Here is a 12,695-nt window from a genome sequence, read left to right on the forward strand (position 1 = left end):
ATGAGAAATAAAAAAATACCATTTTATTGGACTAATCCCCGTAAGCTCGGTCCCCATCCCCGCAAACCACCTGATTCCATCCACACAAGCCTTGAATTGTTTATATTAAAGTATAAAAAGAAACAATATTCTGTACAATTGTCAATTTATAAATCAGCGTCTTCTCCCCACTCTCTTCCCCATTTCCCTTCAGCATCCTCAGCCCACTCTCTCTCCACTTTCCTTCAGCGCACGCACATAAAAACAAGCAAGTAATTTTATATCATTTTCATTCTATTCATTCATAGAAATTAAAGTCTAGATAATGCCAGTCACATAACAAAACATGATTTTACAAAAATAATTCCCTGCAGTCAAGCCTGCAAGGATTACTAGATGTCTTTCAGCAGTTCCCCTCCCACCCTCCCCCTTACCTTTGTGGCCAAGTCAAAATGATCTACCAACAATAAAATTTTAAAAACACAAAGCACGCTGTACGCAGAGAAAATGTTAATTATCATTTATATTCCGCGGGTTTTCAAAGAGGTCAAGGCAGATGACTTTATGCAATGTCACCTCAGTAACAACTATACAAAAATAGACAAATATTCCCCCTCCCTTTTTACTAAACTGCGATAGCGGTTTTTAGCGTAGGGAGCTGCGCTGAATGCCCCACGCTGCTCTCGACGCTCATAGGCTCCCTGCGCTAAAAAACTCTATTGCGGTTTAGTAAAAGGGGGCCATAGTGCAAAATATAGACAGCAGATATAAATTTTCAAAACGGACACATTTTGATCACTAAGTTGAAAATAAAATCATTTTTCCTACTTTTTTGTCTGGTGATTTCATGATTCTCTGGTCCTTCTTCTGGTCCTTCTTCTTTCTCTCTCCCCCTGGCTCCCCTCTTTATTTCTGCCTTTCTTTCTCTCTCCTCCTGGCCCCCCTCTTTATTTCTGCCTTTCTTTCTCTCCCCTTGGTCCCCCTCTTTCTTTCTGCCTTTCTTTCTCTCTCCCCCTGGCCCTCCTCTTTCTTTCTGCCTTTCTTTCTCTCCCCCTTGACCCCCTCTTTATTTCTGCCTTTCTTTCTCTCCCCTTGGTCCCCCTCTTTCTTTCTCTCTCCCCCTGACCCCTCTTTATTTCTGCCTTTCTTTCTCTCTCCCCCTGGCCCCCCCCTCTTTATTTTTTCCTTTCTTTCTCTCTCCCCCTAGCCTGCACAAAGCCATCGTGCCGATTTCTCCACTTCCACGATTCTTTCCCTACCCTCACCCCCAAGCCAGCAGCCGATTTCTTCCTGCTCCTTCCCCGATGTCCTGATGTCCTGAACTTCATCGGGCAGCAGCAGCATTCACAATTCACTGCTGTTGCCCGCTTCAGGCCTTCCTCTCTGTCGGGTCCTGTCTTCATGAAAACTGGAAGTAGGCAGGACCAGGCAGAGAACAAGGCCTGAAGCCGGCAACAGCAGCGAATTGTAAACGCTGCTGCTGCCCGAAGAAGGTAATGGAGCACCGAGGCAGTCCGCTTCTCCCCCCTCCCAGCCGAACCCCCGCTGACCCTCCTATCTCCCCCCCCCCGTGAACCTTTCCGACCTTCCCAGCGAGAGCAGCAAACCTCCTTCGCGGCTTTCTCCTCCCTCTGCCGCGTTACTGATGACGTCATCAGTGATGCGGCAGAGGGAGGATAAAGCCGACGCTACTGGAGGGAGGTTTGCTGCTTTCGCTGGGAGGGTCGGAAAGGTTCACTTGGGGGAGGAGAGATAGGATGGTCAGCGGGGTTTCGGCTGGGAGGGGGGAGAAGCGGTCTGCCTTGGTGCTCCAAGGCCTGGCGCCATTACCTTTTTCGATAATGGCGCCGATGCTGCTTTCGCTGGGAGGGTAGGAGCGCGATAGGGACCGGGCCAGCTGTGCACCCCCCCCCCTAAGGCGGCACCCGGGATGGACCTCCCCCTCGCCCCCCTTGGTACGCTACTGCCCTGGGGAAACAGCCTGCAACAAGATCGCGCGATGCCAGAGATCTTTGCCTGCTTCGGCTGTTTCCTCCGCCGCGGTCCCGCCCCTCCTCTGACATCAGAGGAGGGGCAGGACCGTGGCGGAGGAAACAGTCGAAGCAGGCAAAGATCTCTGGCATCGCGATCTTGCTGCAGGCTGTTTCCAGACGCGACACCCGGCGCAGGGGGGGGAACTGGACCGGACCGGGAGCACCCCCTCAGGGCTTGGTACCCGGGGCGGACCGCCCCTCCCGCCCCCCCCTTGGTACGCCACTGGGTGTATAATCCACAAGCGGCTGGATATGCAGAAGCTGTCAGCTAAGTAGCTGCCCAAATGTTTGAATGCTGAGGAGAAATGACGTCGAGTGGACATTTCCAAGTTGATTTTGCAGCATTTTCAGTGAGCTGGTGCCAACTTCTTGGAATGACTAATTACTGTTGATGAAACGTGATTACACCACTATGATCCTGAGACAAAACAACAGTCCATGCAATGGCGGGACTCAGGTTCTCCAAGGCCAAGGAAACTCAAGACCCAAAAGTCAGCAGGAAAGGTTTTGGAATCAGGAAGGTGTTATAATGACTGACAATCTTCCAAGGGGCCAAACAGTTAATGCAAAATATCAGTGTAACTTGCTATGCCGATTAATGGAGGCATTGAATTAAAAAGGGAAAGGGAAGCTGTGGAAAGGAGTTCTCTTTTTACAAGACAATGCACCTGATCACAAGGTTGGCAAAACGATGGATGTTTTGACGCAGTTGAGATTTCAGTGCATAGACCATCCACCCTACTCACCAAATCTTGTTCCATCTATCTTCTGTTTTCAAACCTTAATAAGAGTTTGAAAGGATGACAATTTTCGAATAATTCAGAGGTGATTGCAACAGAGGAGCAGTATTTCAGTGACCAGATATCAGAGTATGATGATGTGCCAAGTGTGTTGAACTTAGGGATGAATATGTGGAATAACTTGTAAGTTTCATGGCTCCACGTCATTCCCTTCTTGGTTGGTTTGAGTTTCAGGTTTATTAAAATTTTGATGTAAACGCAATATCAAATATTTTCAATGCGTATAACAATAATAATTTTAGGGGACAAAATAAAACAATTTATACCAATAAACATACCGTTGATATGCATACTAGATAGTGATACATAAGGAAAGAGGGGGTGAACTACAATTATTTAAGGAATAGAAAAACATTTAAGGGGAAACAACATCTGGAGGGTAATTAAAAAATATTTTAAATAAAACTAGGTCTAAGAGTGAATAGGAGAGATTGTGACCTATATACAGATCTGGTTAAATTTAATTGTTTGATCCTAAGATTGTTGATAGAAAAAGTTATCCAATCTATGACTCATATGCATCTTTGTATAGGTGGATTTTTAGTGTGTTTTTAAATTTTTCTAAACAGGATTCAGCACGTAGATAAATTGGTAGCTTGTTCCAAAGCTGGGGTGCTAGGATAGAAAAAAATTGAGAAACTTTTAAGCATCCCCTGGTAGTATAGTCAAATTAGCAGGTCTCTGCAGATACAAGTCTAGCCCAATCAGAGCAACTTGGTCTGAATAAAAAGAGGCAGCAGTCTGTAGACAAATTTTAAATATTATCTAGTGGTTTTGTGCAGATGTTCATGAATCAAAATGTTTGCAGATCATACTGGTTCCAGGGAACACTGGATGCTTTAAAATTTAAATCACTTTTCTTTGGCTCATGTAAATAAACTGCAAATAACAAGGCAAACAATAAATTAACAAAACTAAAATCCTCCTACAATTATTTTATACTATTTAAACTGTTAGGGCTCCTTTTATCAAGCAGTGGTAGAGCCTTTTACCGTGGAAAGATGAGATAAATGCTCCGACTCTCATAGGAATTGCATGAGCGTTGGAGTATTTACCTCGCTGGCCCATAGTAAAAGCCTCTACTGTTGCTTGATAAAAGGAGCCTTTAATTTAATGTTTGCATAGTCAACTTCTCAGAATTCCTCCTCACCAACTCAATTACAGGTCCCTACAATCTTCTGATCGGGGATCTCAACATCCACCTAGATCAGATTGAACAGAATGACACAAAAGACCTACTATCCCTCATCTCCTCTCTAGACTTTTTCACTCCGACTCCAGTAAAAACCCACCACAAAGGTCACCATCTAGATCAGTAACCTTTTCCTCCAAAGAACAATATCATCCCAAGATTCTTTGGAAACAAGCTACCTGGACAGATTCACTATGGTCAGACCACAGACTATGCAACTTCTACCTCAACTGGCAAACAAGACGCCACCAACCCTATCCTAAGACAGCAAAAAGGCCTAAAAGGTGATATCCTCAAGAGGCTTTATCAACCCAGTGGAATTCTGGTCCCTCTATGACATCACTTCCAACCCTGACCCTGACTCCTTTACTGTCGACGACTGGACAAACGATAGCACACAGATCCTAAATTCAATGGCCCCCTTAAAAACAAAGAAAATGAGAAACAAAACTCTGGATGGCTGGTTTGATGCCGAACTTGGAGCAGTAAAACGGGAACTTCAAAAATTGGAAAGACTTTGGCTTAAATCCAATAACAACAAAGACAGATCCAACTGAAGAACAAAACTAAAAGACTACAAACATCTGATAACCTTCAAACGCACTAAATTCTACGCCCAAAAAATCGGATCCCCTAACCCCGATATCAAAAACCTATTCAAAATAGTCAACCACCTCTACAATACTCAATCCTTTACCCGACCTTTCTCAGACTCACCCCCACCGGCCAATGACCTGGCTGCGTTCTTCAACAACAAAATCTCCAATCTCAGAACCACCCTATCTATTTCCTCCAACAACCATCTGAACTATCTGGACATTCAGTCCCATGACGACGAAACCAGGGCTGATTTTTACTGGAACAACTTCACCACCCCCACCTGGCAACAATTCTGCAAATTCTACTCAAAATACGCCAAATCCCACTGCAAACTAGATAGCTGTCCACCAAATGTAATGCAAGCTGCCCCAATCTCTTTCAAAATCAAATTATATACTTGGCTCTCCTCCCAATTACAATTAGGCTCATTCCCTGTGGACCTAGGCCAGATTCTGATTACGCCTATCGTCAAAGATCCCATCTCCCTCATATCCAATTACAGACCCATTGCGAACATACCCTTCTTTACAAAGTTGATGGAAGGTCTGGTCAACCAAGATTTAACAACCTACTTGGACAAATTCAACATCCTAAATGACAACCAGTCAGGTTTCCGCCCTGGACACAGCACTGAAACCGTCATCGCTTCTTTGGTAGATTACCTTCACAACCTGTTCAGCCAAGGCTCAAGTGCACTAGTCCTACAATTAGATCTTAGTAGCGCCTTTGACTTGGTTGATCATGCCATTCTTCTGAATTGTTTGGAGTCTATCGGCCTCTCAGACAACGTGTTAAAATGGTTCCCTGGTTTCCTAGGTCAACGCTCCTACCAAGTCTACAGCGACAACTCCCATTCTGCCAGCTGGGCCAACACCTGCGGAGTCCCACAGGGCTCCCCCCGGTCCCCTACGCTATTCAATATCTACCTGGTCGCCCTAGGGAATCTACTGCTAAACTTGAAGATCAAATTCTACATCTATGCTGACGACATCACCTTAGTCTTCCCCATCTCCAACATAACCCCCGAGATAAATAACCTCCTAGCTTCAATCCTAATGCAAATCGAACTATGGATGACCGACTTCAAACTGAGGCTCAACTCAGATAAAACCAAGTTCTTCCTGGCAAGCCCAAACGACAAAATCAAAGATGCCTCAATCTCCCTGAATGGCCAAGTCTTTCCCTTAACAAACTCCTTAAAAATACTCAGAGTGACTCTCGACCGCAACCTTACCTTCGAAGCTCACACCAACCTTCTGGTCAAAAAAGGCTTCGCCACCTTATGGAAGCTAAGATCCATCAGAAAATACTTTGATGCCCCCTCATTCCGCCTACTTGTGCAATTCTCCATCTTAAGTCTAGTCGACTACTGCAACATCATCTACCTGGGATCTTTCAAAAAAACCACACAAAGATTGCGAATTATTCAAAACACGGCAATCCGACTGATCTTCGGACTAAAAAATGGGAACACATAACTCCTTATTACCACAAACTTCACTGGCTACCCCTAGAAGCAAGAGTGCTATTCAAGTTCTCCTGTTTCTGCTACAAATCCATCCTTGGCTCGGCCCCCCTTTACTTAGTACCCCATTTTATCCTAGACCGCCCATCCAAACTCACACATAGAACCCACCTGTTTAGCTACCCTACCCTAAGGACCTGCCATTACAAAAGATATCTAAATAGAACTCTTGCCTTCCAAGCAGGTCATCACAATAACTGGCTGGCCCACATCATCTCAAGCACTTCATCCTACTTAAACTTCAGGAAACTACTAAAAACTAATCTTTTCACCCGATTCATACCCTAAGACCCTATGCCCACCCTGGCCCCTTCTATCTCTCTATGTCCTTTACGCAGATTGTCTTGACCTTCTTCCCTGTACCATTTCATTGCCATAATTGTACCCATCTTTCTTTCTGTTTGTACCATTTTTTCTCTCTGTTGTACCATTTTTTCTCTCCATTGTACCATTTTTTCTCTGCCACCTATTTTTCTCTGATTGTAACATTGTACCATTTTCGCTGATTGTCCAGCCCTTCTTCGTTGTAAACTGCCTCGAACTACTATGGCTTTGGCGGTATATAAGAAATAAAATTATTATTATTATTATTAACGCTGGCTTTTACAAAGCTGTGCTAGAGGTTTCTACCGCAGGCCAGTGAGGTAAATGCTTTGACACTCATAGAATTCCTATAAGCGTCAGAGCATTTACCTCACTGGCTCGTGCTAGAAACCTCTACCGCGGCTTTCTAAAAGGAGCCCTAAGGTCTCTTCATCAGATACCATAGAATGCTGTTTCTCATTCATTTATTGCTACACAGCTGAAATACATTTTAAGAAGCTTTCATACTAACCCCCTCTTTTACTAAGGTGTGCTAACCGATTATCATGCGCAAACTGATTTAGCGTGCGCTAAACACTAACACGTCCATTATATTTTATGGACACGTTAGCATGTGCTAAATTGATTACTGCGCGCTAAATCAGTTTGCATGCACTAATTGGTTAGCGCACCTTAGTAAAAGAGGGGGTAAATGTACTTTACTCTTGTCCTCTACCTTCAAAAAATCTTTTTGAAATATGATGGTGATTTTCAGTCATTCTGTTGGAGGTTTAAGGTGTTTTGATTAAAGAATTTGGCAAAATACACAGACAGAAAATATTGAATGCGCCAATGAATGTGTAGTCTGAAAAATCCAGACAAGTACCAAATAATGCAGACTTCAAGTATTAAAAAATGTCAATATTCCTGCAAAATGTAGGTCCTGTAAATGCCAAAAACCCAGATCTAATGTCAAATGAAAAGGATAGGCATTCAGCTAGTTTGTGCATGAGAAATCAAATTCTGGCATTAAATTCTGAGCTTAACACAATTTAATTTGGGACTTTCCTAAGCACTAAGTTTAGATTTAACATGGCACATTGTCAGGTCTTTTTTTATTATTATTATTATTATTATTTTGTTTGCAGGTCATGCACTAATCTTCCCATTAGAATGTGTTACCTGCAAAACAACATGGGAGCACTCAGGCCCCAATTCTATAAATGGCGCCTGAAGCTAAGCGTCTAAATCGGCAGCACCTGCTGATTTAGGCACCTATCTTAAAATTTTTAATTGGCACTGTTAATTGAAAGCACCATTATACACCAATTAAAAAAATTAATTAGCCTGTAGGCGCCTAACTTGGTAGGCGTCTACACCAAGGTGCCTACTGGCGCCTACAAGTGTACGTTTTTAGGAGCAGAGTTTGGGTGCGAATTGATTGATTGATTTTTAGTATTTATATACCACTTATAGCCTAAGTGGTTTATATTCAGGTACTCAAGCATTTTTCCCTATCTGTCCTGGTGGGACTCTATCTAATGTACCTGGGGCAAAAGGGGGATTAAGTGACTTGCCCAGGATCACAAGAAGCAGCATGGGATTTGAACCCACAATTAGAGAATGACACGGGGACAAATTTGTCCCCTTCTCCACAGGAACTCAATTTCCCCATCCCGTCCCTGCGAGTTTTGTTTAATAACAGGTTTAATAACAAACCGCCTATCAGTCTTCTAAGCGGGTAACATACATTAAAACATATAGGAGCTACTGGAACGATAGGATTAAGATAAAGAATTACATTATAAAATAGGAAAGAGAGCCATATAGGGGAAATACAAAAGGAAGGTAGAACCCATCTGATAACCAAAGCAGAAATGAAGATGTTTCATTGCATTAGAGGTTGAATGCACCTATAAAAAGAAACGTTTTTAGTTTTCCTTTGAAATGATCTAGCATGAGTTCATCCCGTAGTTCCGGGGGTTCATAGGCGCCTACTGAGTTACGTGCCATTTATAGAATCTGGCCCTTACTGTCTGCTGTTTAAGAAGCAATAATGGGGAAATTCTATAAAGGCCGCCTAAAGTTAGGCGCTTACTTCAGTGCAACTAACTTGTTAAATAGACTTTATTTGTGCCAATAATTGACAATTAGCACCTCATAATTGATGTAAATTGCACCTAATTGGATGCTAGATGCCCAACTTGGTAGATTCCTATCATAAAGTAGGCATGGTTAGGGGATAGATCGTGGGCATGTTTTGCATGTAGCTGCCTCTTTTGGACTTAAGCACCAATAGGTCAAGAAAACCCTGGCTTAAATAGAGTGTTCCTAAATGTTAGGAAACCTAGTAATGCCTAAGACTACTTAGGCAACGTTAAGCGTAATTCTATAAAGTGTGCTTAATTTTTATAGAATTGCGCTTAACATTGCACTAGTTGGCGCCAACTGATTTGTGCCATACATAAAATCAGGTCCTAAGTGCTTCCGTGTTACTCTGCATTATCCAGTTAGTGTATGCCTGCCAAAGTAGGAATGCCCACTCTCCACCCCCTCCCAAAAAAATATTTTAAAAAAATTTGGTAATACACAGGTTAGTGCCATATACAGGCAAAATAAAACAAAATGCTTTAATGCATTTCTGTAGTACCCTGTTTGTAAGCATTAACTGCATGTAAAGGGATTAAAACCTTTAATAAAAAGACTTTTATATTAAACATGAAAACATTTTTATTAAATTGTCAGATGTGACATAAATAGATAGATATAGATGTATGGGAGGTTTTAAGCTAAAAACGTTTCTGTGTTACAGGTGACAGTGGATGGAAACTGGGGAGCCTGGGGTCTCTGGGGTGAATGTTCCCGTACCTGTGGAGGAGGGGTACACTTTTCATATAGAGAATGTAACAATCCAGAGCCCCAAAATGAAGGGAAATACTGTGAAGGCCAAAGAGTGAAGTACCAGTCCTGCAACACTGAGGAATGCTTACCAAGTGGTAAAACACCCTTTAATATTATGTTACCAAATGTATTTGCAGAGGACTTTCTATTCAAATCTGCATTTTGGGATGGTACATTCAAAATAACACAACCCAGTACTTGTATAGTTTTCTAGGGGCAATAAGAATAGCCCCACTGGGTCAGACCAATGATCCATCAAGCCCAGTAGCCCATTCTCACGGTGGCCAATCCAGGTCACTAGTACCTGACCAAAACCCAAGGAGTAGCAACATTCCATGCTACCAATCCAGGGCAATAACACAAAGAGGCAAACCAAGTCACATCAGGGTTCATTCGGAGGACGCTCAGGGAATTAACTTTACTCACAGCTTACGAACAAAATCGTGTGATTGTAACAATGTAAAGGGTACTCTCAGTGTGAACCATCAGCGATAGGAGTCCAGCTCCGACACTTCACTTCTGGGTCAAGGCAGTAAGCCCCCACCCCCACACCATCATCGAGCACCCTAAGTGTGCTGAAAATTAAAGCAACCTTTCATCAAATAATCCAATAAATCAATAAACCAGTGAGTAAATCAGTATAACTCAAACAATAATACCTGAGCGACCCCCAAATGAGCCCTGCCAGCCAGACACGCAACAAAATCAAAATCAAAAAATCACCATACAAAAATGAAAAAATAAATGAAATACTTATCTGAAAAACATCTCACGAACTACCAAGTGAAAACCGCGCCAGGAGAAAAGGTTCAACCACGCTGGTTTCGGGGAGGAGCCCTTCTTCAGGAACCTGTCCCCCGACGAAAACAAGAACGCGGAGGTCGGCTGGAGGGCGGGGTGCCCGGGCAGAGCGACACTCACGCCTAAAAGCGGATCAGGGGACGACGTCATGCACAAACCAACCAATCACATAACCACACACCAACCAATCACACACGGGGCAAGAATACACCCACATTCACACAACCGCAAAAAAGGGGGAAGAAGAACCCAAACCCCATGCCCGGAATCCAGCCTGTAGCCCAAACTGCGGAAAGCCAACACTAGAACCTAAAACCTAAAACCAGGAAACCGGTTAGATAATGGTTAGCTATTCCAACGTTTCAAGGCCTGCGGCTATCCTGAATGGACCATCAAAAGAGCTTATCGCAGAGCACGTTATGCCAACCCTGAGTTGCTGGGGTCTCCCGCAACCAGGGCTCCTATGGATCAGCAAGTGTGTGTCATCTCGTTCTCTAACCAAGCCCATCGGATAGCTAACATTGTCAGAAAACACTGGCACATATTGGATCACCATCCTGTATTCAAGGAGGCACCCTGTATAGCTTTCTCCCGCCCTAAAAATCTCAAGGACTTATTGTCCACGAGAAGTCGGGAGCCTACTGGGGGCAGTCACAAACCGTGTGGTCACTGCGACATGTGTGCCTTATCCCTGTCCATCTCTCACTGGCAACATCCCTGGACCCAACGTACTTACCAACTTAGATCTCAAACTTCTTGTGATTCTGAATGGGTAATTTATGTTATCATCTGCCCTTGTGCGTTGTGTTATGTGGGGCGGACCAGCAGAAGGATTAGAATTAGATTGTAGGAACACAGGAGTTGTATTCGTACTGAAACCGATTCTGCTCCTCTCGTGCCCCATTGTGTGGAACTCGGGCACTGGTTCACGGACCTGTCTTGGTTCGTGCTTGAGCAAGTCCCTTGGGATTTCAGGGGGGATAGACAGTTTCATTTAAACCTTAGGGAACAATATTGGATCTTCCAATTACAATCTGTCTATCCTAATGGCCTCAATGAAAGTGTGGAATGGAACACCATTATCTAACCGGTTTCCTGGTTTTAGGTTTTAGGTTCTAGTGTTGGCTTTCCGCAGTTTGGGCTACAGGCTGGATTCTGGGCATGGGGTTTGGGTTCTTCTTCCCCCTTTTTTGCGATTGTGTGAATGTGGGTGTATTCTCGCCCCGTGTGTGATTGGTTGGTGTGTGGTTGTGTGATTGGTTGGTTTGTGCATGACGTCGTCCCCTGATCCGCTTTTAGGCGTGAGTGTCGCTCTGCCCGGGCACCACGCCCTCCAGCCGACCTCCACGTTCTTGTTTTCGTCGGGGGACAGGTTCCTGAAGAAGGGCTCCTCCCCGAAACCAGCGTGGTTGAACCTTTTCTCCTGGCGCAGTTTTCACTTGGTAGTTCATGAGATGTTTTTCAGATAAGTATTTCATTTATTTTTTCATTTTTGTATGGTGATTTTTTGATTTTGATTTTGTTGCGTATTCTGGGGGGTCTGGCTGACAGGGCTCATTTGGGGGTCGCTCAGGTATTATTGTTTGAGTTATACTGATTTACTCACTGGTTTATTGATTTATTGGATTATTTGGTGAAAGGTTGCTTTAATTTTAATTTTAATTTTCAGCACACTTAGGGTGCTCGATGATGGTGTGGGGATGGGGGCTTACCTCCTTGACCCAGAAGTGAAGTGTCGGAGCTGGACTCCTATCGCTGATGGTTCACACTGAGAGCACCCTTTACATTGTTACAATCACACGATTTTGTTCGTAAGCTGTGAGTAAAGTTAATTCCCTGAGCGTCCTCCGAATGAACCCTGATGTGACTTGGTTTGCCTCTTTGTGTTATTGCTATTTTAGGATTTTTGGCAAAAATTGGAGTGTAATTGTTGTGACCAATCCAGGGCAAGCAGTGGCTTCTCCCCATGTCTTTCTCAATAACAGACTATGGACATTTCCTCCAGGAAATTGTCCAAATCTTTTTTAAAACTAGCTACACTATCCGCTCATACGGCAACCTCTGGCAATGCATTATAGAGCAATAATTTACTTGAGACCCGTGTAGCAGCTCATTTCACCCAGGGATGTCAGCCCTGAGTGAAACGAGTCGCTATAGAGGTCTCAAGTAAATTATTTTGATGCCCTTAGAAAACTATGGCCCCCTTTTATCAAGTTGCGGGGTTTTTTTTTTAATCAAGGGTCACTGCAGTAAAAGCTCCGACGCTCATAGGAATTCTGTGAGCACTGGAGCTCTTACCACAGCGGTCTCTGATAAAAAAGACCCCTAGCACAGCTTGATAAAAGGGGGCCTATATAAGCTATCGGTTGTGTTGTTTGTGTGTTGTAAATACCCCTGCTATTAAGAGTTATTCACCTTGGTTAAGTTAACTTAGGGAAGGTAAATTAAAAGCAGAAATCCCCAACCTTTGTCCTCTAGGCTTACCAAATATCTGGTCTTCCATATGACCAAACCATGTTATTGTGGCTCTCAGATCAAATGCAGAAATGACTGATGAACCC

At 43.6% G+C, this 12,695-nt stretch overlaps 1 protein-coding gene across 1 annotated transcript in view; it reads left to right on the plus strand.

The window, feature by feature from the left end:
- The window catches only part of ADAMTS8 (ADAM metallopeptidase with thrombospondin type 1 motif 8), a 114,427-nt gene that overhangs the window by 79,984 nt on the left and 21,748 nt on the right, over nt 1–12,695 (plus strand). Inside the window, exon 6 of the mRNA XM_033917514.1 lies at nt 9,245–9,428. Coding sequence (XP_033773405.1) covers nt 9,245–9,428 — 184 coding nt within the window. The remainder of the gene's footprint in view (nt 1–9,244; nt 9,429–12,695) is intronic.

Source organism: Geotrypetes seraphini, chromosome 13 (assembly GCF_902459505.1).
Source record: "Geotrypetes seraphini chromosome 13, aGeoSer1.1, whole genome shotgun sequence".
Classification (NCBI taxonomy): domain Eukaryota; kingdom Metazoa; phylum Chordata; class Amphibia; order Gymnophiona; family Dermophiidae; genus Geotrypetes; species Geotrypetes seraphini.